This window comes from Dasypus novemcinctus, chromosome 9 (genome assembly GCF_030445035.2).
Source record: "Dasypus novemcinctus isolate mDasNov1 chromosome 9, mDasNov1.1.hap2, whole genome shotgun sequence".
In the NCBI taxonomy this organism is placed as follows: domain Eukaryota; kingdom Metazoa; phylum Chordata; class Mammalia; order Cingulata; family Dasypodidae; genus Dasypus; species Dasypus novemcinctus.
In genome coordinates, this window is record NC_080681.1 from 66,570,000 (window position 1) to 66,596,903 (window position 26,904).

The window sequence follows — 26,904 nt, forward strand, 5'->3', positions numbered from 1 at the left end:
CCTGAGCGCAGGAACAAGTCTGCTTTATTGCGGAAATACACTTGGTTATATAGGGTTGGGTAGAGGGAGGGGCAGGAGCTGGGGCGGGTTAACTACGGGGCGGTAGTGGATAGGCGGAGTTGTGCAGGCGGCTATGAGGTAGGCAGTAGCCAGGGAAGAAGGCAGATTATATATTGGCAACGTGGGCGGGACTGGCGGGAAGGACAGCAACGGCTGGAGGAAGGAGATAACAAAGGCTGGGGGAAGGGATGCAGCAACAATTGCTCCTTCTGTTTTTTAAGGGAGAGTAGATGAAAACAGTATCTCTGGGGAGGACGAGGGGTGAGGGGGCAGAATTGACTGGCTAAGGGCAAATGACATAGCATTTGATCAGGATGCATGTATAGCCCTTAGAGTCGGTACGTGCTAGTGCTAAATGAAATATCTAACCTGATGTTGCTTTTTTGGGGTGGATAGCACTGTGGCTAACTTAACTGCAAAATTTCTCTGACGTATAGCAATAAAGGGGGGCGGGGGGTGCACCCAAGCCCTTTACGCCGAGGGAAACAAACCCGTGCCGGCGGCTACGGTCAGGGAGTTCTACAGTAAGCAGCTTACAGGCAGGAAGTACGGTGGGAAGGGGGGCGAGGACATGGTCGAGATTGAGGAATGGAATCAGAAGCAACGAGACGTTGGTAATGAATTTGGACAAATGAGGAGAATACACTGTCAGCATGATCTTTGGCAAGGCGGATGATTCGTCGAATGGCCCAGGGACCGACGGTGAGGCCCAGGACAATGAGCAGAACTGGGGTTAGTAACGGGAGGAGATAGGGGAGGAGGGGCTGCAGGAAGCCCCAGGAACCAGCAGTTTGGGCTCGTTCAAGTCGGCGTTGGTTGAGACCTTTTTCAAGTTCTTTTAAGCTAGAGTCTACTAAGCCGGTATAGTTAGCATAAACGCAGCATTCTTCTCCTAGAGCAGCACATAGGCCACCTTCTTTAAGGAGGAGGAGGTCAAGGCCTCGGCGGTTTTGCAGGACAACTTCAGAGAGAGAATTAAGAGTGTCTTTAAGGTATTTGCATCACGGAGGTAGATGATATCAGAGTCTACTGCTTGTCTGAGGTTTTGGAGGGCAGATGCTTGTGTGGCTAGAGCTGCAACACCAGTGGCAGCTCCAGCTGCAGCTAGGAGGGAAGTGACAGTGAGTACAGCAGTAATAGGTTCGCGTTTGTGGAGGTAAATAGCTTCTTGCGTGTGATCAAAGGCTTCAAAGAAATGTAGAGGAGTGTGATAAATGACTCGAGGTGTGAGGAGGATAAGAGCACATGTTTCTTTGGTCTTGTTAAGTGTAGCAACAGATAAGCATGGAGTAAGTCCGGTGGAAGAGCAAAGCCATAGGGTAGTGTTTAGAGGAATTAAGTATTTGGTAGAGATATTTGGGGAGGTATAGTTGGCACAGGCTGTAAGGCTGGGAGTGCGAGAAGAACGGGGGTGAATGCATAAACCTTTGGAAGAGATGTGCGTAAAAGTGAGTGGGACATGAGTAGATTGATTCCAATTGCAGGAAGAGGGGGAATCGTCGGTGGAGGAAATAAAGAGTGGTGAAGGAATAGCAAGTGGATCATAGAGGGGGAGGCTGGGGGAAAGACACAACCAGCAAGAGTGAGTGAGGTTGGGGTGGGAGGCGTTGAGAGAGAAATAGGAGGTGTTTAGGAGTTTGAAGTAGGGACTAGAGGAGATGAGAGGATGTGGTTGTAAATCTGAAGCAGGGGGGGAAGTGGGCCTAGTAGAAGGAACGAAGGCGGTCGAGGTGGAAGAGATTTTGAGGGGAGTAGATGAGGACGGAAGAAGGTGAACAGTGGGTGGGGGAGGAGGGTTAAGGATGTGGTTGGGACCAATAGCAGAGAGTGGGGCGGAGACAGGTCTTTTCATTATAATAAAAAAGGCACCAGGGTCATACTCGGTCATATACAGACGGATCCCCCAAGTGCGGCCTGTGAACCACTGATCTGAATTAGGGTCTTTGACAGAAAGTGTGACGCGGTCCCATCGATTTCCATACTTGAGAGTGAGATATGGGTCTTTGTCTTTTGGGGTTGTAGACAGGCCATAGGCTATGGTTTCACAGCCCCAGGATGGGCAGTAGTAATGTGTCGGATCATGACAGCCTCTCACTGAAGGGGGGCATATATAGTAACCAGAAAGAGTTTTCCCGTAGGGGCCAGTAAGGCCACTGCTAGGGGTGCCTGAGCACTTGGGTCGGGGTGGCAACTTATTACTGATGTATCCCATGTTAAATGTATTTATAACAGAGCTTGAGATTTTAGTATCTGTGTGATCGTATCCAGCTAGCCGGCAAACGTGCAGCGTGAAGGAGGGGGCTCCAGCAGTCACGTTGAAGGCGAGAAGTTTTTCAAACTGCCAGAGGCTGAGGGTCCAATTGAAGGGCTGGTGATTCAGGTTGGCGGTAGCAGAGGAGGCTAGAGACAGCATGAGGATAAGGAGATGAATGAGACGGGGGAGGGTGGAGGGGCAGGAGGCGGGGGTCTGGATAGAGCGGGCTTGTCTGAGGAGTTGAAGAATTTGGCGTTCGATGGGGTCATCATCTTCAAGAGAAAGTCGGCTTAGGCGGCGGGCAAAGAAGCGTTGTCGACGTCGTTCGCGGCGAGAGAGAGCTGGTGTGGTCCCCATGGGCGACGGTGTTGGGGTAGTAGGCTCAGATGAATGTACTTGGGGGCGCATAGTGGTCATGGGAGAAGGACTACAAGAGAGATGAGGATAGCAATTAGAAGCAACCAGGCAATAGCGAGGAGAAGACGTTGATGAAGGTTCCAGTCTGTTGGGGCTGTGGCTGCGAGACAGACAGCTGAAAAGATTGTTAGAAAAATGAAAATTGCAAGAAAAAAGCAAAGTAAGAGTGGGTGGGAGGGGAGCTTGAGGAGCATTTGCACGGTGAGTTCCCTTTATTGATAGGTTATAAGGCACGTTTTGGTGAAGGTCAGGCACTTGTCAACGGCGGGTTGCGGAGGTAGCAGAGGCTTCTCTTGTGCAGAGTTGGGTCTTTGGAAAGATCTGGAATGACAAAAAGGAAAAAAGAGCCCCCATAGAGGAGGGGCAATCAGCAGAAAGAAACTTAGAGAGAGCACTTATTGGAATAGAAACATTTTTAGGAGGGGGCTTGGCCGATGTCTCAATCATTGCCATTAGCATTGTGTTCTGGTATCAAAGGACGTGGGATGTCTTCGGGGTCTGGCGCTAGTGGGCGCGGGATATCATCTAGGTCAAGCTGCTGTGTTGCAGGCCGAATGTACCTTCCTGGGACCCAAAGAGGCTGTCGTTCTGTTTCTGGGAAAATACAGGCGAACCCTCTTCCTTGTGCTAGCAGAGGGGCAGGTTCTTCTTGCCAGCGATTGGAAGCTGGGTCTTTCCAGTAGACCACAGGAGTTTGGGAAGGCGGCCACATAGGTCCCCAATGCTTATGCGTGGGAGAGAGTCCTTGACTATCAAAAGTTAGGAGATTGTGATGGATGAGACAAGCTGTTACAACATCTGCTGGAGCTTTGTGGGGGGAAGAGGCTTTCTCTTTTTGAATGAGTAGCTTGAGCTGTTGATGAGTGCGTTCGACAATTCCTTGTCCTTGTGGGTTATACGGAATGCCGAAGTGATGTGTGATGTGATACATTTGCACAAAGTTGGCAAAGGAAGCACTGCGGTATGCTGGCCCGTTATCTGTTTTGAGGTCCCACGGGACTCCCATGAACAGAATGGCTTGGCGAAGAGCCTTGATGCAATGTTTGGCACTCTCCCCTGCGAGGGGCACCGCGTAGCACAGATGGGAAAAGGTGTCAATGGCTACGTGAAGATACTTGAAGCGGCCGAAGGCGCTGACATGAGTGACATCTAGTTGCCACCGCGAGTTAGGTCGGAGGCTGCGAGGGTTGACACCTCGGGGTTGCAGGGGCCCCAGAGGGAGGAGAGGGGCGCACACGCGGCACGAGCGCACTAGGTGCTTGCAGGTTTCAGCGGGTAATTCTGGATAGAGCTTGCGAATTGTCCGCGCTGAGTAATGAAACCGCGAGTGCAGCAACTTAGCGTGGTTGATGGGGTCTCCAAGCAGATTTTCATCCACAACATAATCTTTGCAGGCTAAAGGAAATACTCTAAAGCTTGACACCGCCGCATCGGCAAGGTTGTTGCCGTGGGCAAGGGGCCCCGGAAGGTTGGAATGACTTCGCAAATGTGTGATGAACCAGGGCTGCTGTCTCGTTTCAAGTAAGTGCTGCATGAAGGCAAGCGCTCGGTCAATGTTTGAATCGCCTGGCAAAAAGGTGGCAAGTGGCAGGCTGCGACAAACTTGTAGTGTGTATAGGCTGTCTGTAAAGATAATGAGAGGCTGGCTTGGGTGGAGATTGAGGACCGCTGCGACCGCTAGGAGCTCGCCTACTTGAACAGAAAAGTCATTGGCGAATACTAAGTGCTGGGGCTCAGGTTTTCCAGGAGTGTAGATAACGGCTGCAAACGCTGTTTTTGAGGCATCTGTGAAGGCAGTGATGGCTGATGGAATGGGGTTCCGCACAGGCAACGGGCGGAACGGGTTAGAGAATGCTAACTGAGACACCCCTTGCAGCAAACGGTGATGAGGGTAGTGATTATCAAAGGAGCCGCGAAAGAGCTCTACTAAGCTCTGCATCTGGGTATTGTTCATAATAAGGGAAGAAACTTCTTTGGCATCAAGAGGCCAAATAATAGTGTGCGGTGGGATACCATACGTTTGTATGGAAAGGAAGACTAAGTCAGTGGCCAACGCAATCCAGGCCCTTAGGAAAGGGCAGATTTTTGGGAGTTTGCTCTTTGACGTGTGCAGAAAAAGAAGAGGACCATCTTGCCACAGGAGACCTGTCGGGGTGACCGGCGTCGGTAGAACCAGGGCAAAGATTGGAAGATCTGGAGAGAATCGCTCGAGGCGGCATTGCTGAAGCGCATCACTGACTTGTTGGACGGCTTCTTGCGCAGCGCGGGTGATGGTGATCTTTTGCCGGACTGCAGCAGGTGGGCTATCTTTGGTTTGCAGAAGCTCAAAGAGAGGCTGCATTTGTGCTGTCGTGATGGGAAGAGCTGATCGAAGCCAATTGATTTGCCCACAAAGTTGCTGAAGTTCAGTCAGTGTCATAGTGGGAGAGATGTGCAGCTGAGGGCTTGACGGTTGTATGAAGTGATGGAAATGAAAGCCCAAGAATTGAAAAGGAGGTTTGAGGTTTATTTCGTCTGACTGTACGGTAAGCCCGAGACTCGAGAGGTTGGTCATCACTGCAGAAAGCAGGTCATTGAGAAGGGTGCTAGAACTCGCTGCTAAGAGAAGATCGTCCATATAATGGATGATGTATGTTTCTTCAGGCTGGAAATGAGAGCGCAGCGGCTCGAGGGCACAGTTGACATAAAGCTGGCACATGGTGGGGCTATTCCGCATACCTTGTGGTAGCACTCTCCACTGGAATCGGCGTGCTGCGCCCTGGTTGTTAGTGCGTGGGACTGTAAATGCAAATCGTGGGCAGTCCCGCGGGTGAAGAGGAATGGAGAAAAAACAGTCCTTGATGTCGATGGTCGCCGCATGAAAATGCTGGGGGACTGCAGTAGGATGGGGGCAGCCTGGCTGGGGTGACCCCATCGGCTTGATGTGCTTGTTGATTTCTCGAAGGTCGTGGAGAAGGCGGAACTTGCTAGTGTTTTTTTTGTTAATGACAAAGATTGGTGAGTTGTAGGGACTGGTGGACGGCTCAATGTGCCCCGCTTGTAGTTGTTCCTCGACGAGGGCAGAGAGAGCCTGTAACTTGTGCACGGGCAAGGGCCACTGCTCGACCCAGATGGGCTCCTCTGTGTCCCATTCCAGAGGGATAGGGTCAGGTCTTGAGACAGGAGCAGTGGCCCCTAGAAGGGGGGGGGCAGCGCGGCTGAGAAGGCTTCTGTGGTGATTCGAGCTTTTAGCTGGCTGAGGACATCTCGTCCCCACAGGATGGTTTGAACTGAAGAAAGGACGAGTGGACGAATTTGGCCTTCGTGACCTTCTCGATCGTTCCAATGCAAAGGCTGTGATGTCTTCCAGGAGGTAGCAGCTCCCGTGGCGCCAGTGACTTGAGGGCCGGTTTCGAGGGGCCAGTGGTTGAAGGCAGCGATTTCAAAGGGAATACAAGAGATTTCAGCACCAGAGTCTAAGAGCCCTTCAAGCCACTGCCCGTTGATTTTGAGCTCGAGGGAAGGTTTCTGGTGACGTGTGATAGGCATTGTCCACATTAGGGCTTTGGAGCTCTCTTGAAGGCCTCTTGGGAGAGGGGCTGAGGCCTGCCCCGTTGGAAGTTTAAAGGCTGTTGCGAGGAACAGCAATCGCGAGCCCAATGGTACCCTTTTCCACAGCGCGGGCATGGTGTGGGGGGCCTCTCGGTCGGCGGAGTGCCTCGGCAGGGCGGGGAGCCGCTTGTTGAGGGGACTCGCGGATGAAATGACCAGGTTGACCGCATCGAAAGCAGGCAGAAGCAGAGGCAGAGGACACAGCCATGGCGGAGGCGAAGGCAGTAGTAAGCGCTTTAGTTTGAGGGTCAATATCTCGGCAGGCTAAGACCCACTCGTGTATCTGCTTGTCGCGAAGAGGGAGGATGACAGTCCGGAAGGGTGCGAGGCATCCGTCGAGAATAAGCTCTTTTGCTAACATAAATTGGGCGTCTTCATTGGTGATTTTCCGCTGACAGGCTTCTAGAACGCATGCGACAAACGCAGGAAAGGTCTCTTGTGGGTCTTGAAGCATTTGCGCAAATTTGGTAGATTGCTTGGAGGAGACTAGCGAAAATGACCGCTGGACAGGGTTCTTTGCTCGTTGCCAAAACCCTGGATCTATATTGACATAAGACTGAGGATTAGCAAAGCCGTTGATTCCGGTGTAGGCGTCCGGTGGATCTCTGACACCGATGCGGGCGTTCTCTGCTACTTGCTGCTCAACAGCATGCTGATAATAGGCACGCCATTCAAGAAACTGACCGGGCTGAAGGATGGCGCGGGCTAAGGAAATCCAGTCATAGGGGAGCGCAAGTTGAACTCCCAGTTCTTCTAACAATTGTTGGACATATGGGCTACCTATACCATCTTCCTTCACGGCCTTTCGCAGTGTCTTGATCTCTTCGGCCGTAAAGGGAAGCCAGGTCTGAGGGCGCTGTGGCGTAGGCAGCGGGTTGAGCGGGTAAAGCTGAGGGGCGGAAGGGTGCGCTCTTCCGGAGTCGCCGTTATATGGTGGTGGCGAGGGATGAGCGGTAGCGGGAAACAAGTGAGGGAGTGGCAGCTTAGCAGCGTCAAGGCGGCAACAAGCTGGTGGCGGGACCCTTTTGAGCGTCGGACAAGATGGCGGTGAAGCCACGTCATTTCCGGGAGCCGGCCAAGATGGCGGCGAAGTTACGTCACTTCTGGGGGCCGGCCAAGATGGCGGCGGAGTTACATCATTTCCGGGGGCCGGCCAAGATGGCGACGAAGCTACATCATTTCCGGGGGCCGGCCAAGATGGCGGCGAAGCTACATCATTTCCGGGGGCCGGCCAAGATGGCGGCGAAGCTACATCATTTCCGGGGGCCGGCCAAGATGGCGGCAAAGCTACATCATTTCCGGGGGCCGGCCAAGATGGCGGCGAAGCTTCATCATTTCCGGGGGCCGGCCCGGGGGATGACGAGACAGGAAGGGGCGGGTAAAGGCGAGAGGAAGCGCCTTTGTTCCCGCCGGCGGGCTCTAATCCGGGTGAGGAAGAAGCAGGAAGCACGCCATCTTGGGCAGGGGTGGAGGAAGGAGGAGGAGGTCCGCTATTCTGAGGAGCCACAGAAACGGTTTCTGTAGGCGGCGGGGAGCGCGAGCGGGGAGGCTCGCGCTCGAGAGCTGCGGCGAGCTGGTCAGACAGAGAATTCGTGTCTCTAAGATCATCGGGCTCATAATCATTGGGTTGTTTGATCGATTTGTCCCGGATGACTTCGGATGGTGCACCAAGGAGGCAGGCACGAACGGCCACAAGAGTAGGCAGCAGGCCGGGCGGAAAAGACCGCCTTTCTTGCTCTATGGCAGAGGTAACTCGATCTATTAGCCGTGAGTACGTGTCCGGGCTCCAGAGCTGGCAGGTGGCGAGCCACGGATTGAAGGGGAGTAGTAAGTCCCAATATTTTTGGAGCTGTTTCAGGGAAACGCGAACCCCATTGGTATCAAGCAGGGCGGCTAAAAGCCGAACCTGAGGGGTATGGTGTGAAGAGAGGGAGGTGCCCATAGTGGGAGAAGAAAAGACGGCGACGGGGTCCCTACCTGGAGAGCTGAAATGGTCGCCAGTAGACAACAGCAACAGCAGACAACAGGGGCCGTAAGGCGGTGGAAGGAAAGGATCCCGGACGAGCCCCCAAGTGTGGGCTCGCTGGCAGTGATTAGCGGCCCACGAGGTCCGGGCAGCCTTCCACGGCTCGGCGGGAAGCCCCTAGGCCAGCGCGTAGGCCTAGGTTCTCCAGGCGTGGGGGACGCGCGGTAAAAACCACGGAGACAGCCTGAGCGCAGGAACAAGTCTGCTTTATTGCGGAAATACACTTGGTTATATAGGGTTGGGTAGAGGGAGGGGCAGGAGCTGGGGCGGGTTAACTACGGGGCGGTAGTGGATAGGCGGAGTTGTGCAGGCGGCTGTGAGGTAGGCAGTAGCCAGGGAAGAAGGCAGATTATATATTGGCAACGTGGGCGGGACTGGCGGGAAGGACAGCAACGGCTGGAGGAAGGAGATAACAAAGGCTGGGGGAAGGGATGCAGCAACAATCATCCAAAATAACCACTTTAGATAAAATAGGTGTTTAGTGGCCCATGAGTTGTACTAGTTTATGATAAAGAAAAACCTCATGATTTCATTCTTATATACAAATTCATTTGTAGCCCTTTTTTTAATTAGAGAAGTTAGAGGTTTACAGAAAAGTCATGCAGAAAACAGTGTTCTCATGTATCCCCCCTATTATTAATACCTTGCATTAGTGTGGTTCATTGCTAATATTGATGAAAGGATTTCATTATAATTGTGTTATTAATTATAGTCCACAGTTTAGGGTTCACTGTGTTGAACAGTCCTATGATTTTTAAAATTTTTATTTTTATTCTAGTAACATGTACAATCTAAAATTTCCCCTTTTAATCAAACCCAAATATATAATTCAGTGCTGTTAATTACCATTCACAGTGTTTGCTACCATGACCCACCATGCATTGCCAAAACTTTTCTGTCACCCAAGCAGAAATGCTGTACAATTTAAGCATTAACTCTCCAACCTTTATCCCCACCTTAGCCCCCAGTAGGTGATATTCTAGTTTCTAACTCTCAGAATTTCCACATTCCAATTATTTCATATAGATGATATCCTATAATATTTGTCCTTTTGTTTCTGGCTTATTTCACTCAACATGATGTCTTCAAGTGTCATCCATGTTGTCATATATATCAGAATTTCATTCTTTTTTACAGCTGGATGATAATCCACTGTATGGATATACCACATTCTGTTTATCCATTCATTGGTTGGTGAATACCAGTCAACCAATGGTTCTATCTGTCTTTTCTTCTGTTCCCAGTGCTTTTGGTATAAAAAGTCCAAGAAACCATTGCCTAATAGTATGTCCTGAAGATGCTTCTCTGTGTTTTCTTCTAGTTTTATAATTCTGGTTCTTATATTTAGGTCTTTGATTCACTTTGAGATGATTTATTATATGGTGCAAAATAAGGGTCCATGTACCCATGTACCTTTATTCTTTTGCATATGGACATCCAGTTAGCTCAGCACCATTTATTGAAGAAGAGACTTTTCTTTCACAATTGAGTGTGCTTGACACCCTTGTCAAAAATCAGTTAGCCATGAAAGTGAGGGTTGATCTCTGAACTTTACATTAGATTTCATTGCTCTATGGGTCTCTCCTTGTGCCAGTACCATGCTATATTGATTTCTCTTAAAAGGATTTGTAATAAGATTTAAGATCGGGAAGTGTAAGTCATCCAACTTTGTTCTTTTTCAAGATGGTTTTGGCTATTTGGGGCTACTTACCCTACCATATAAATTTGAAGATTGACTTCTCCATTGCTGCAAAGAAGGCTTTTGGAATTGTGTTGAGTCAGTAAATTACTTTGGGTAAAATTGACATCTTAACAATATTTAGTCTTTCAATCCTTGAGCACAGGGATTTATACCCTCAGCTGTCTGTTCCTAAAAGTTTATATTCAGCTAGTGAAATGACAGCAATTTCTTTGACTACTAGGAGCTAAAACAAACCAAAGGAACAAATACCTTTCATAGTCTTTTCTAATTGGCTCTGCTTTGGCTGGTGGTTTCCATCAGAGTGTATTCCTCCTATCAAGAAGACCAGCATAAAGCAATGTGACATGCAGGGTCTTATCTGAGTGTGTGTGGTGTCATAGAGCCTGCTTCTTTTCCTGGGCCTGTGCTTGTTGTGGCCTTAGAATTTCCCCATTTATGTAAGTTTGAATGCACATAGCAAATGGACACAGACAGATTTTCATGGCCTCTTGGGTACTTCATTGTGTGTCTTAATGCAGATAGTCCTTTGACCCAGTCTGCTTCAACTTAATTGTTTTTTACACTCCTTTAGCTGTCTGTCAGCTCCTTTCTGCTTTCAGGACAAATGCCGGAAGGGCAAGCCTGAGACTAGTTTGCTAGTTTAGTCTTTAAGATTTCCACCCAGTAGGTTAGCACTAACATTCAGGCACCCCCTGTGCACATAGGGGCCACTTTGCTCCCTCCAGAACAGGGCCAGGGACCCACAATGGAAGCACAGGCTGACTTCACACTGCACTGGTGAGGTGGCCAATAGGGGCAAGGGTTCTAGGAGCTTCACCCATGGCTTTTGAAGCTGTGTTTTCTTGATTTGGCCCTTGAATAGTTACTGCAGCCCTTTCGTTGTTTTCGGTAATTTTGATGAGGAAGGGTACTGTCTTTAAGATTCCTCTGCCACTTTTACCTGAATGGGTTTAGAACAATGGCCACCTGGTAGAGCTGGCCCCTAGCAATCTGAAGTAGGTGATTAAAAGCAGTGATTGACAATCATACACATACCCCTGGGGTTTGAAGGATTAGGTCTTTGTTACACCAGGAGCCAGGGCTGCATTCTTTACTACTGCCTGCTAGCGGGATGGGGGGTGGGGAATGGTAGCACTGTAGGAAGGGTGAAATTCACCATCGTTTTTTTCTGGCACAGTTTATCAGCCTCTTCCTCTACTTTTCCTGCACATTGTTGCACAGTATTTCAGTAGACTCCAGAATTTCAAAACAGGTGATCCAGCCAGTTCTTGCCAATTTGGTGGTGGTTCTGGTGGAGGTACTAACTCCTGTACTCCATGTACACATACTTACCTCCAGCTTATCATAGATTTCACCCATATAGATGTCAGCTTACGTCCTTCTTCTACCCCCCAATTTCCTGTAAGCCTATCATCCAGTCTTTAGCTCTCTGAGGCAACTTGGTTTACTTTTTTCATATCATTGAGGTCATTTAGTATTTGTCCTTCAATGCCTGGGTTGCTTCACTCAACACAAGGTTCTCAAGATTCATCCATGTTATCACATGTGTTTGTAGTGTATTTGTTCTTAAAGCTGAGTAGTATTCCATTGTATGTATATACCACATTTTACTTATCCATTCATCTGTTGATGGGCATTTGGGTTGATTCCAAATTTTGGCAATAGTGAACAATGCTGCTACGAACATTGGTGTGCATGTATCAGTTTGTGTCCTTGTTTTCAGTTCTACTGGGTATATACCCAGCAGTGGAATTGCTGGGTCCTATGGTAAATCTATAGCCAGTTTTTTGAGAAACAGCCAAACTGTCCTCCAGAATGACTGGATCCTTCTGCATTCCCACCAGCTGTGGATGAGTGTTCCCATTCCTCCACATCCTCTCCAGCATTTGTAGTCTTCTGTTTTTTTCATAGCTGCCAATCTTATGGGAGTAAGATGGTATCTCGTTGTAGTTTTGATTTGCATTTCCCTGATAGCTAGAGATTTGGAGCATTTTTTCATGTGCTTTTTAGCCTTTTGTATTTCTTCTTTGGAGAAGTGTCCATTTAAGTCTTTTTCCCATTTTTAAAATGGGTTGTCTTTTTATTTTCAAGATATAGGAGTTCTTTATATATGCAGGATATAAGTCTCCTATCAGACATATAGTTACCAAATATTTTCTCCCATTCTGTAGGTTCTCTTTTCACTTTTGTGACAAACTCCTTTGAGGTAGAGAAGGCTTTAAATTTGAGGAAGTCCCATTTATCTATTTGTTCTTTTGCTGCTCTGTGCTTTGGGTATGAAGATCATGAAGCCATTTCCTATTACAAGGTCCTGTAGATGGTTCCCAGCATTGCTTTCCAAAGTCTTTATGGTCTTGGGTCTTATATTTAGGTCTTTGATCCATCTTGAGTTGGTTTTTGTATAAGGTGTGAGTTGGTAATCCTCTTTCATTCTTTTACATATGGCTATCCAGTTCTCCAGGCACCATTTGTTGAAGAGGCCATTCTCTCCCAGTTGAGAGGGTTTGGTGGCCTTATCGAATATTATATGACTGTATATATGAGGAGCTATATCAGAACTCTCAATTCGGTTCCATTGGTCAGTGTGCCTATCCTTGTGCCAATACCATGCTGTTTTCACTACTGTAGCTTTGTAGTATGTTTTGAAGTCAGGTAGTGTGATTCCTCCAATTTCGTTTTTCTTTTTCAATGTCTTTGGCTATTCAGGGCCTCTTTCCTTTCCAAATAAATTTCATAGCTAGTTTTTCTAGTTCCTTAAATGCTGTGTTGATTTTCATTGGGATTGCATTGAATGTGTAGGTCAGTTTTGGCAGGATAGACATCTTAATAATATTTAGTCTTCCTATACATGAACAGGGAATATTGTTCCATTTATTTAGGTCTTCTTTGATTTCCTTGACAGTGTTATATAGTTCTCTGTGTATAAGTTTTTTACATCTTTAGTTAAATTTATTCCTAGGTATTTGATTTTTTTATTTGCTATTGTAAATGGTATTTGTTTCTTGATGACCTCCTGAGCTTGCTCATTATTGGTGTACAGAAATGCTACTGATTTTTGTGCATTGCTCTTATAACCTGCAACTGTACTGAACTCATTTATGAGTTCTAGAAGCTTTCTTGTAGACTTCTCAGGGTTTTCTATGTACAGGATCATATCATCTGCAAATAATGAAATTTTGACTTCTTCCTTTCCAAGTTGGATGCCTTTTATATCTTTTTCTTACCTCAGTGCTCAAGCAAGTACTTCTAAGACAATGTTAAATAGAAGGGGTGATAGTGGGCATCCTTGTCTTGTTCCTGATCTTAGAGGGAAAGATTTTAGGATTTCACCATTGTAAATGATGTTGGCTGTGGGTTTTTCATATATACCCTTTATCATGTTCAGAAAATTTCCTTATATTCCCATCTTTTGCAGTGTTTTTATCAAGAAAGGGTGCTGTATTTTGTCAAATGCTTTTTCTGCATCTATAGATATCATCATGTGATTTTTTTCCTTCAGTCTGTTTATATGGTGTATTACATTGATTGATTTTCTTATGTTGAACCATCCTTGCATACCCAGAATGGACCCCACTTGGTCATGGTGTATAATTCGTTTAATGTGTTGTTGAATACAATTAGCAAGTATTTTGTTGAGGATTTTTGCATCTAGGTTCATTAGAGAAATTGGTCTGTAATTTTCCTTTCTTGTGGTGTCTTTGTTTGGCTTTGGTACTAGGGTAATGTTGGCATCATAGAATGAGTTAGGCATTGTTCCTTCTGTTTCGATTTTTTGGAAGAGTTTCAGCAAAATTGGCTTTAGTTCTTTCCAGAATGTTTTATAGAATTCACCTGTGAAGCTGTCTGGCCCAGGGCTCTTATTAGTTGGAAGGTTTTTAATGACTGATTTTATCTCTTTACTTGTGATTGGTTTGTTGGGATCGTCAATTTCTTCTTCATCAGTAGAGGTTGCTTATGTGTTTCTAGGAATTTGTTCATTTCCTCTAAATTGTCCTTCTTGTTGAAATACAGTCTTTCAAAGTATCCTCTTATGATAGTCTTTATTTCTGTGGGGTCAGTGGTGAGACCTCCTTTCTCATTTCTTATTTTGTGTATTTGTATCTTCTCTCTCTTTTTCTTTGTTAGTCTAGCTAAGGGTTTGTCAAATTTATTGATCATCTCAAAAAACCAGCTCTTGGTTTTGTTTATCTTTTTAAGTGCTTTCTTATTTTCTATTTCATTTAGTTCTTCTCTTATCTTTGTTATTTCTTTCTTTCTTCTTCCTTTGGGGTTACTTTGTTGTTTTTTTACTAATTCCTCCAAGTGTGCAGTTAGTTCTTCAATTTTAGCTCCTTTTTTGATGTATGAATTTGTGACTATAAATTTCCCTCTCAGTACTGCTTTTGTTGCATCAAAACACAAGTTTTGGTATGTTGTGTTATCATTTTCATTAGTTTCAAGGTAGTTATTTCTTTTGAGATTTCCTCCTTGACTCACTGTTTTTCTAAGAGTGTTCTGTTTAATTTCCATATCTTGTTGTGAAATCTGGGCCTCTGGCCCTTGCAGATTTCCAGCTTCACTCCACGGTGGTCAGAGAAATTATTTTGTATGATTTTGATCCTTCTGAATTCATTGTGACTTTCTTTGTTGCCTAGCATATGGTCTGTCTTGGAGAATGATCCATGTGCACTTGAGAAAAATGTATATCCTGCTGTATTTGGGTGTAATGTTTTGTATATGTCTATTAGGTCAATCTCCTCTAATATACTGTTCAAAGTTTTTGTTTCTTCATTGATTCTCTTTTGAGATGTTCTGTCCAAAGTTGATAGTGTTGTATTAAAGTCCCCCACTATAATTGTAGAGGCATCTATTCTTTCAATTAGTTTTTCCAGTGTTTGCCTCACGTATTGGAGGCACCCTTGTTAGGAGCATAAATGTTTGTGATTGTTTGTTCTTCTTGAAAGATTATCCCTTTCACTAATATGTAGTGTCCACCTTTGTCTCTCACAATTGTTTTGCATTTAAAGTCTATTTTGTCTGATATTAATATAGCTACTCCTGCCCTTTTTTCATTATTGTTTGCTTTTAAGATTGTTTTCCAGCCATTCACTCTCAACCTCCTTGAATCCCTAGGTCTAAGATGAGTTTCTTGTAGACAACATATAGATGGTTATATTTCCTTATCCAATCTTCCAACTGTGTCTCTTAACAGGTGAGTTTAATCCATTGACATTTAGTGTTATTACTTTCAAGGACTTACTTACTTATATTAGCCATATTTTCTTTGCATTTGTGTTTGTCTTATTTTTTTTATTTTTTTTTCTCTTTTTGTAGTTTTAGTTGTTCTTACATTCTCTTCCAACTCTGTCTCTCCTGTATGTTTCTTTCCTCCTGCAGAACTCCCTTTATTATTTCTTGAAGGGCAGGATTCTTGTTGGCATACTCTCTTAGATTCTGTTTATCTGTGAATATTTTGAACTCTCCATCATTTTTGAATGCTAGCTTTGCTGGATAGAATATTCCTGGTTAGAAATTCTTTTCTTTTAGTACCTTGACTTATGTCATACCACTGCCTTCTTGCCTCCATGGTTTCAGATGAGGGATCAGCACTTAATCTCATGGAGCCTCCCTTATATGTGATGGTTCTCTTTTCTCTTGCTGCTTTTAGTATTTTCTCTTTGTCTTGTGCATTGGATAATTTGACAACTATATGTCTTGGGGTAGGCCTGTTCAGATTTATCCTGTTTGAGGTGCGTTATGCTTACTGGACATGTATATCCATCTCCCTCAATAGGTTTGGGAAGTTTTCAGCCATTATTTCCTCTAACACCCCTTCTGTCCTCTTTCCCTTCTCTTGTCTTTCTGGGATGCCTATAATGCGTATGTGTGTTTTGCATTGTCATTCAGGTCCCTAAGTCCCTGCTGGATTTTTTCTATCTTTTTATCAATTAATTCTACTATCTGTTTGATTTCAGATGTACTGTCTTGCACTTCACTAATTCTTTCCTCTGCCTCTTCAAATCTGCTGTTATTTGCTGAGTGTATTTTTTATTTCTTGGATTGTGCTATTGATCCCCATCATCTCTGTGATCTTTTTGTGCATGATCACAATTTCTTCTATATGCTCTCCAAATGTTTTCTTAATATGCTTAATCTCTTCCTTCATTTCATTGAATTGGTCCATGATACATGTTTTGACAGCTTTAATTACATGTTTGGTGTTCCACTTCTCTTCCTGGTTTTTAGTTTGTTCATTGCATTGGGCCATGTTTTCCTGATTATTTGTATGGTCTGTATGTTTTTGTTGCGGTCTGGTCATCACTTTATCTTGTTCGATTTATTCTGTTGATTATCTTCTTATTCTAGCCTTGGGGTTTAATTAGTTGTTTTTGTGTGTGTGTTGTCTTCTTTTGTCACTTTTTTCTTCTATTTCCTTGTTGTTGGCTAAGTTCCCTCAAAGGAAAATATTAGGTCCAGAGAAAGCAAAAGGGGTAAGAAAAGAAAAATATAATAGTAGTACTGATAGTGAGTGTTAACAGAAGAACCATGTGAGATCTAGGAGAATGTATATAGAACTCATGGAAGCTGTGTATAGTTATGACCATAAAAGAGTGGAGTACCTATAATGAGATATTAAACTGACTATGGGGAGGAATATACTATGAATTAAAAGGTCAGTTTGATCAGGAGAGAGGGAAAATGAAAAGAGAGGACAATAAAGAGTGAATAAATGATAGAAAACAGGTTATAGGTTTTAGAGATAAAGAGTCAGAGATATTGGGGGTTAAACAGAGAGAGGTGGAATGTAAGAGACACAATAAATGATGGAGGAGAGAATGATGTAAAGGAAAGGAGATATAGCATTGGTAGCCAAAAATTAGTACACACAGAAAAGAGAAAATTGAGGATGAGGAAGTACAACAAATAAGAAATGTTGCCTGCAGCACTAATATAAAAAGAAAAAAGCAGGGGGGAAAAAAGGAGAAAGAAAGAGAGAAGAAAAATAAAAGCAGAGAGGGGAGAAAAAAGAAGGAAAAAAAGGGCGGTGGGGGAGGATAAAGAGGAAGAAAAAACAAGAAAACAGACCAACAGAAAAGACCAGACAAGGCCCCAGGCAAAGAATCCTCTTTGCATTTGAATAAACTGCTTAGGTGTCTGACATTCCCTCTTTCTCCCTTCCTCCCTTCCCTCTCTCCCAAGGCAGCAGGAAGGCTGCATGAGGGCTCCTGTAGGAAATTCAAATGGGTCCCTGGTGAACCAGGTCACCTGAGAAAATAATGAGTCTTAATTTCTCGAGAGAGCACCCACCCCTTGCCAGGAACCCTAAATATGCTATTGGAAGCCTGTAAAGCACGTCCTACTGTCCCTTTCCCTTAAGTGTGCTTCAAGGGGGCTGGTTAATTTTCTGACTCCACCTTCTCCCAGACCAAGTTTCCTATCCCAGAGCGTTTAGGTAAATTGGGCTCTCTCACCAGATTTGCCTCTTCTCTATTTCTAGGCTCTCCTCAAGTATGCTTAACTTTCCTTTTACTTGTTAATTTAATGAATATTCCTTTTTTCACAACTTCTGGACAGTTTACAGGGATCATTATCGGATGAAGGATTTGATCAAATTTAGTTCAGTCAGAGGCAAATCAATTTATTTTAGAAAGGAATAGTATTCTGTAAGATATGAATGGCAACCACTGACCAGAGACTCTCTTCTCATTTCAGCTTTAAAAATCTATGATTTTGATGATAATGTTACTTAGAGACTTGAAAGGGAGAGCAGCAATAATTTTGAAATTTTGTATCATAATGAACTTGAGAAATTCATTCTGTAGGCAGCTTCAAAGAAATAAAATATTGTTTGTATTCATATGTTATTGAAGGAACATCAAGATGATATTAAAGACAGAGACTCTGAAGAAAATAATAATACTTTCTTACCTAGGGCAGCCAAGTAGAATTTGAACCTTGCATTGAAAATATAGAAAAATGCTATCAGCAATGAAAATTCAGTTTCCAGCACAATTGGAACTGAATATGTCCATAAGGATTATTTTCTGTCTAGCATGAATACAGAGACACATTTTCCCCAAAAGCTGCTCAGCAAGTAGTTTATCTCCAAAGATTATGAAGGCTTCTCCACTGGGACAGAAGATGTAGGAAAAGAACACATTTCCTGAACTTCTCAGGATTTAACAGTTGGATGATACTTATAAAACCATTCCATGATTTAGTTGCCATGGAGATGAGAGAAGGCATATTCATTTAGGGAGAAGAAAAAGGAAGAGAGGAAAGAAAATTAGAATAAACAAGACAGCAACAGAGTGCCCAGTAATCTAGTAACACTTGATCCTGCACTGGAAAAACATACTTTCTATAGGCATGTGAATGATATCTTGAAGGATAATTTGCTACTTAGTCCATATACAGCTTTCCAAGCTTGTCAAAACAGCTGCTTGCTTAGTGATTCTTTCCACTCTTTAACTGGGGAGAAAGGGTTGCTGTATTGCACAGCTTCTGGAGGCACCATTCACATTGTGAACAGGACTCCTTGGAGTCACTGGAAATAGCAATCCTCCAGGATCCAACCCTTCCCACACGATTCCCTGGAGGTCAGCAGGCAGTACAAGCAGCTTCTTAAGGTGTAGGTAAGACAGTATAAAGAGGTTAGGAAAGGGATACAAGGTAAATAGACCCTAGGATTCCTTCTCCTAAGAGCTCAGTGTCTTTCTTGCCTTACTTGTACACTTGGTAGGCATGGGCACTTGTAGAGGGAGCGGTAGGTTCCTGGGTCATCTGAGTCATTTTTAAGCCCTTTTGTTCCTTCAGGCTTTTGGAACCCAAAGGAAGAGAATGGAGTACTCTCATGACAGCATCTCTCAAATTGAGGTTCCAATGTTAAATAATTGGGGGCTCAGACACATGACTTTTAATTGAAAATATATACTAAAGGAAATTTATTAAAGGGAAAAAATCTGTAATTTTCTCCTTACATAATTTTCAGCTTTTGCAAAATCTTTCCCTTCCTTGTTTACATAGTTACTCATGTTTTACTTAAATGTTACATATTCATTGTATATGAAAATTTAACATATCATTAATTTTTGTCATTTTTAATAGAATGAAAATTTTAATGAATAACACCTGATGTAATCTTGAAAAGCATTTAAATAGAATTTCTGGTTTCTTTCATAAAATCCATAGTATAGTTATATGTTGTCTGAAACAGTAGCCACTGGCCATATATGGCCAGTGTGCACTTTAAATGTGGCTATCTGAAGTGAGATGTGCTATGAATGTAAAACACACTTTGGGTTTCGAAGAGAAAAAAAGTATAACATATCTGTATTAGTCAGGGTTCTCTAGGGAAACAGAATCAACAAAGAATATTTGTTGATAGTAAGAGATTTGTCAGAGTCTCTCACGCAGCTGTGGGGATGCACAAGTCCAGGTTCTGCAGGCAGGCTGCAACCAGGAGCTCCAGTGAAAGTCCAGTGAAGGTTCTTGACGAGTTCTGGGAGATGTTGGCTGTCCAAAGAAGAGCTGGGACAGTCTCTCTCAATGCTGGAATCTCTTCGCCTTTTAAAGCATTCAACTGATGGGATTAAGCATCACTCACTGCTGATGGCAATCTCCCTGATTGATATAATTATAACCAGCTATCTATGATTTACTACTGCAGTAAAGTCAATGGTGACTAAAATCCATAATGCCCTTGTATTACAGTTAGCCCAGTGCTTGCTTGACCAAACAACTGGGCACAATTACCCGGCCAAGTTGACACAATAGCCTAACCATCACAATATTTCAATAATTTTATATTGATTACATGTTGAAATGATAATATTTTGGATATATTGGGTTAAAGAATATATTATTAAAGTTAAGTTACCTGTTTCTTTTTATTAATGTGGCTACTAGAAAAATTTACATGTTTCTACATATGTGGCTTGCATTATATTTCTATTACACTGCACTGGTCTAGATCATCGTACAGCTATGGGACCTTAAAATTGGGGAAAAAACTAAAATTTCAGTAAGAAGGGAATGGTTAAATTATCTTTGATATATTTACTGGATTGAACATTGTGCAGCCTTGAAAATTATAGAAAAATGAACTATGTAGCCAAAAAGGTATGTGTTGTTATATTAATAAAGTAAGCATGATATAAAGTTATAGAAATTTTGTTTTTGTTTTGTTTTGTTTTTGAAGTAGAAATTTTTCCAAAATGCTACCTGGTACAATGTTTGGGAGTTTAGATTATAAGTGAGCCTTTCCCCTACCCCCTTTTCTTTATTTTCAATCTAAAAGCATGTCTTCATATCTTTTTCATGTCAAAATATACTAAAGCCATAAAACATATTTTTTTGTTATTAAAAAAATCACTGGGTAACACTGATTCATAGACTCAGACCAAGGTAAATGAAGGGGAAAGTGGTGGATTAGTGTTCTTAAAGTGGCACTGTAGAGAAAGAAACAAGCGAGCTATGTCTTCTCTCCCCTAGTCAGTGGGAATTACAAAGTGTAAACAAAAGAGAAGATAGTTGGTTATATGTATGTTGTCTTTAAAGGATTGAAAGAATTCCAGATAAATATACACATCTTTTACCACCTTGAGAAATGTAAGAAAAGAATTAGAAAATGGAATCTAAGATTCTTTAAAAAGAACTAAAGCTCTGAAAATGACTTGGCATGTTTAAATGCTTACTTTTGCAAAATATGTTTTTCTTCATTAATAGATTCATGATGCTGCTATCTAAGATTGAGAACTCATCAGAAGAAATCGTGGAAGTAATGCAAAATTTAAAGAGTATACAGGTCTGCTTTTATATACATATAGTTTTTCAAACTTCTATTAACTTATTTGAAAAAGGCTTATAGGAAAGAAACCCCAAAATGGGGACCTCAATCCAAGAAAGTGTGTGCAGGTGATAAATTTAATTTACTTTTGGTAATTTCTTTTCTTATATGAACATGACTTAAATATATAAAATATTTTATTAACATCTAGTTTTTTAACATTTAGAAGTAAATTTGTAGACTATGTTTAGTCTTTAGTTAACACTTAAACTTTTAAAGTTTTTCAAATGAAGGAAACAATGCTGTATTTAAGATCTTCTCTAGAATTGTCAGTAATCTCAGATTTGTAGAGAATTCACTTATATAACTGATTTTAAGATGACTTTCCTTGTAGGCTTTGGAAGGCAGTAGAGAGCTTGAAGATCTCATTGGTATCTCCTGTTCATCATGTTTCTTAAAAAGAGAAATACAGAAAACCAAAGAACTAAGTAAGAAGAATTTGAGTTTTCAATGGTAGTCATTTTAGAGATAAATCTGTTAGTGTTTCTAAAACTTAAATTTGATAGACTTCTTTATATATGCCACTACTAGACGTGATAGAAGTAGTATTGCTTTCATTTAAATAAGAAGCCATTTATCTTTTTCCAAAAATAATAATATATTATTTGGGGGGCTTTTCTTAATTGGGAAGGAAAAGAATATACCTCAAACACTTGTAGTAGGCTTTTTATATGTAGTGCATATTTTTAATAAAATATAAGATATTATATCTTATATGTGATACCTATAAATATGTATTACCTTGAATTTTTTCATGGAATTGTTTCTTCTAATTAATGAGAAATTATTCATATTCCATGTTAATTTTAACTTGGGTTTTTTTTTTCCTTTCAGTGACTAAAGTAACAAAACAAAAACTGTTTGAAAAAAGGAGAGCAGAACGTCCTGACAAAGGTAAAGACTTGTGTTTTAATTTATCACATGAAGAGATCCTTTTATCTCACTTCACTATTTAAAACTAATTGTCATGACTCCTTTTAATGTGCTTTTAAGACCATGAATCTCATTTGAAAAACCCTATATTGAGTTTAACTGTAGACATGTCTGATGAGACTGACTTCCTTGATGATTGAACTTTTTGATGTCCTTTGTATACAACTTTAAGATTAAGATTTAAATTTTGTCTTTTTACTAGAAATTCTTTTTTTTTTTTTTTTTAAAGATTTATTTATTTATTTAATTCCCCCCCCTCCCCCGGCTGTCTGTTCTCGGTGTCTCTTTGCTGCGTCTTGTTTCTTTGTCCACTTCTGTTGTCGTCAGCGGCACAGGAAGTGTGGGCGGCGCCATTCCTGGGCAGGCTGCTCTTTCTTTTCACGCTGGGCGGCTCTCCTCACGGGCGCACTCCTTGCGCGTGGGGCTCCCCCACGCGGGGGACACCCTTGCGTGGCACGGCACTCCTTGCGCGCATCAGCACTGCGCATGGCCAGCTCCACACGGGTCAAGGAGGCCCGGGGTTTGAACCGCGGACCTCCCATATGGTAGACGGACGCCCTAACCACTGGGCCAAAGTCCGTTTCCCTAAAAATTCTTTTTGATAATAAAGACAAATAGGCTTAACATTGCAGTATTTATATCACAGTTTTTAATGGTGCATTAGAAGGATAAATAGTATTAAAAAGTTGGTTTTAACCAGTGTTTTGGATACTTTCAAATTATTAACATTTGAGCCACTGTAAATTCTTATGCCTCTGAGCCTTTCACAATTATGGGAAACTAAATTAGAAAATTTGTTTTTTATATTTCTCAAAAACATTAACCTCTCCCAATTATATCAGATTGTTACCAGTAATTTTACTTTTTTTAATGCAATATTTTAGTCATGAGACAGAAGGAGCCTGGCATCCATTCAAGAGATTTCTTTTTCATTTCAGTACCACATCCAAATAATGATAGGAATGTATATTCTTATTTTCCTTTTTAAGTTCCCATAGGACATGTATTTGAATCCATCTACACCTAGGTAAGCAACATAATATTTCTGACATGATTGCCATTTAACTATCTTTATCTTTACAAATGGAGCTAGGTCTTGAAATGGGTTGCATATTTTAGTCTACCCTTCATTGAGTACTAGTAACTACCTTTTACTGAGTACCAGTAATTTCTATGTTACTAACACTAGGATCAGATCTTTACCCAGGAAGGTAGCAATTAATCATTATCTTTACAGCAAGAAAACAAAGACACAAAAAATGTTAATTACCTGGCCAAAAGATGCTGCTACTTAAGTGGTAGAGTAAGGATTCCAACTAAAGACCTATATCTGACCTAAAAAATTATGGTATTTGCACTATTATATGCTGCCTCTTCCTGAAACAAATGATCATGTAATCATACCAGCTTTCAGATTCAAATATAAGACATAAATAAAACTGGTCCAACCAATCTTGTATGTTAGACTGGGCTTAGGACCTTTAGCAAGCTAGTGATGAGATTCCCTGCCAATCAGGTATATAGGCCACCTGGGTCGTGGCAGGGAGAAGCTATGACAAGACTTTCTCCATAGCTCATGTGAGAAGGGAGCAGAGCTGTAGGCTTCCCATGCCTTTCAGTTGGGCAGCTAACTTCCCTTGTGATCCCAAGGAATTTAAGAACTGGGATTTCTTCTCTCCTACTTAAGCTGTTTAATTTTATAATTTTGTAAAATTACAATTTTATAACTGGGTTTCAATAGTTTAAGTCTCTTTGAAGTGTCAAGTTTTATTAGAGGATTAAAATGGGAAATTAGCATGTTTATTATTTCCCAACCAGAAGAAATCATTCTTCTTTATATTCTATGCCAATAATGTGCCTTTTAAAAATCTGTAATTTCCTAAAAGTAATAAGAATTATGCTTCAAATACTTGGCTTTTGCCAACAATTTCAAGAAACAAGGGGAAAATTGTAGACAAATAATTATCACTGCTTGTAATTAATTTTTTAAAATTCTAAAAATGTTATTCCCTAAACATTTATTAAGATATTAAAGCTATAATCTCTCTGTTAGAACACTTCATTAAAATATTTTTCCTTCCAGGAGATACTTTTGTCATTACTTTTTTCATCTAGTATACACCAATTCTTTGTATATTTATGCATGATTAGCCTTAAAACTATTTTCTAGTATTTTAAGCATTAAAACGGACTTGCCTATTACCAGAATTCCTATTACCAGGATTTCCTTAAGGACTTGAGTATTTGTTCATGATGCAGGATATTGTATCATGAAACCATGTTTTAAAATTTCTAAAAACCATTGATTATTTCATGTAGTTAAAATGAGAACTGAGTTAAAAATATATACTATACATTATATATATATATATATATAATATATTGTATACATTATATTTGTCTTACTCCATTTCTATTTCTTTGCAAGAGTTATAATAGCTCTTTGTATTCTGAGGTATTCAAATCTTCATTAGCTTTTCAACTTCTTAAAAAAATTTATTGAAGTATACCACTCATACATAAACATACATAAACAATAAGTGTATAGTAATAGTTGTGAACTTATGAAACAAACATACATAACATCATACAGGGCTCTCATACCTCATCTCACCCTACCACCAACATTGCATTGTTGTGAAACATTTTTAACTAATGATTAAAGAGCATCTTCAAAATATTTCTGCTAACCAAAGTATCTTATTTCATGTTTTTTTCCCCAACCCACCCTGCTGTTGTTGTTGTTGTTGTTATTATTATTTTATATTACTCCTATGTCATTTATAATGAACATAAATAAACAATAAGTGTATAGTAATAGTTGTGAACTTACAAAGGAAACATGCCATAATATCATACAGCAGTCCCATACATCAGCCAACCACCAATACCTTCCATTGTTAGACATTTGTTACAAATTATGAAAGAATATTGTCAAAATCTTACTACTGACTATAGTCCTTATCTTACATTTGGTGTATTTTTCTCCCAACCCGCCCTTTTATTATTTTTAAATATATTTTTATGACAGAAGTTGTAAACTGACAAAACAGTCATGCACATGTGCAGAATTCCCTTACAACACCCGTCTATCAACACACCAAACCATGGTAGAAATTTTTATTCTGAAACAATATCATCAGATTATTACCAGGTTCATAGCGTACATTTAGCACACTTTTTCCATACTCCCCTATTATCAACACAGTACATCTTTGGCTTAGATGTACAGTCCACAGGTCAGTCCAGTTGTATTTTTCCCATGCTTCTCCACATTTACACCACCCTGCAATAAGGATGTACATCTGCTCTAGCTCACAAAGGACATTGCATCTGTACTATCAACCACAATTCTCGTCCACCTCTGAGTTTACTGTGTTAGTCAGTCCCTAGATTATTTTCTAGCTTTCTTTGAATTGGCATTTACATATCTAGGCCACCCTTTTCATTCATATTCCTATTTATAAACCAGTAGTTACTCACTATAATGTGTTACCATCAACTCTATACATTTCCATACTTCTACAGTAAAGCTAATTAAAACTTCTACATACATTAAACATCAGTAATTCATCTCAGTCCTCCTCTTATCTCCTTAAAGAATCCACCACCAGGGAAACGGACTTGGCCCAGTGGTTAGGGCGTCCATCTACCACATCGGAGGTCTGCGGTTCAAACCTCGGGCCTCCTTGACCCGTGTGGAGCTGGCCCATGCGCAGTGCTGATGCGCGCAAGGAGTGCCCTGCCACGCAGGGGTGTCCCCTGCGTAGGGGAGCCCCACGCGCAAGGAGTGCGCCTGGAAGGAGAGCTGCCCAGCGCGAAAGAAAGTGCAGCCTGCCCAGGAATTGCGCCGCCCACACTTCCCGTGTCGCTGACAACAACGGAAGCGGACAAAGAAACGACACAGCAAATAGACACAGAGAACAGACAACTGGGGGAGAGGGGGCAGAATTAAATAAATAAATAAAAATTAAAAAAAAAAAATGCACCACCTACCAGCAGGTCTTGAAGATATTTTCCAACATTTTCTTCTAGAAGCTTTATGGTTCTTGCTTTTAAATTTAGGTTTTTGATCCATTTTTTAGTTAATTTTTATACAAGATGTGAGATAGGGGTCCTCTTTCCTTCTTTTGGCTATGGATATTCAGTTCTCTCAGCAACATTTGTGGAATAGATTGTTCTGCCCAGGCTGGGTGGGTTTGACAGGCTTGTCAAAAATCACTTGACCATAGATGTGAGGGTCTGTCTCTGAACCATCAGTTCAGTTCCATTGGTCTATGTGTCTGTCTTTATGCCAGTACATGCTGTTTTTACCACTGTAGCTAGGTAATATGATTTAATGTCCAGAAGTGAGAGTCTTCCAACTTTGCTTTTCCTTTTGAAGATGTTTCTGGCTATTCAGGACCCCTTACCCTTCCAAATAAATTGATAATCATGTTTCCATTTCTATAAAAAATGCTGGTGGAATTTTTATCGGATTGCATTGAATCTGTATATCAATTTGAGTAGAACTGAGATTTTAATGATATTTAATCTTCCAATCTGTGAGCATAGAATGTTCTTCCAATTATTTAGGTCTTTTTTTTTTTATTATTTCTTTTAACAATGAGCTGTAGTTTTCTGAATACAAGTGCTTTACATTGTTGGTTAAGTTTATTCCAAAATATTTGAGTTTTATCTGTCATTTTATTTTACCACTCTTTTGACATTTTTAGTTACTTTTACTAATATAATCTAGTCTCTCCTCCAAGCCTCTTTCTTGTCTTTTCTTTTCAGAACTGTACCACACCCTTTCGTATTTCCTGCAAAGCTGGTCTCTTGGTTACAAACTCTCAGTTTCTGTTTGTCTGTGAATATTCTAAACTTGCCCTCATTTTTGAAAGACAATCTTGCTGGATATAAGATTCCTGGCTGTAAGTTTTTCTTTTACGGTATCCTACCACTGTCTTCTTGCCTCCATGGTTTTGGATGAGAAATTGGCACTTAATCTTATTGGGTATCTGTTATATGTTATGCATTGCTTTTCTCTTGCTGCTCTCAGAATTCTTTGTCTTTGGCATTTGACATTCTGATTAGTATATGTCTTGGATTGA

The 26,904-nt window shown here is 41.7% G+C and overlaps 1 protein-coding gene across 5 annotated transcripts in view; it reads left to right on the forward strand.

Moving 5' to 3' along the window:
- ITGB3BP (integrin subunit beta 3 binding protein) overlaps positions 1 to 26,904 on the forward strand; it is a 127,414-nt gene that overhangs the window by 84,242 nt on the left and 16,268 nt on the right. For all 5 annotated transcript variants that reach the window (XR_011649653.1, XR_009187189.2, XR_009187190.2 and 2 more), the window contains exons 5-7: positions 20,758 to 20,836; positions 21,213 to 21,306; positions 21,713 to 21,772. Coding sequence is in view for 2 of the 5 variants with exons in the window: in XM_058303463.2 (XP_058159446.1) it covers positions 20,758 to 20,836; positions 21,213 to 21,306; positions 21,713 to 21,772 (233 nt within the window). In the remaining 3 variants the exon portion in view is untranslated. The remainder of the gene's footprint in view (positions 1 to 20,757; positions 20,837 to 21,212; positions 21,307 to 21,712; positions 21,773 to 26,904) is intronic.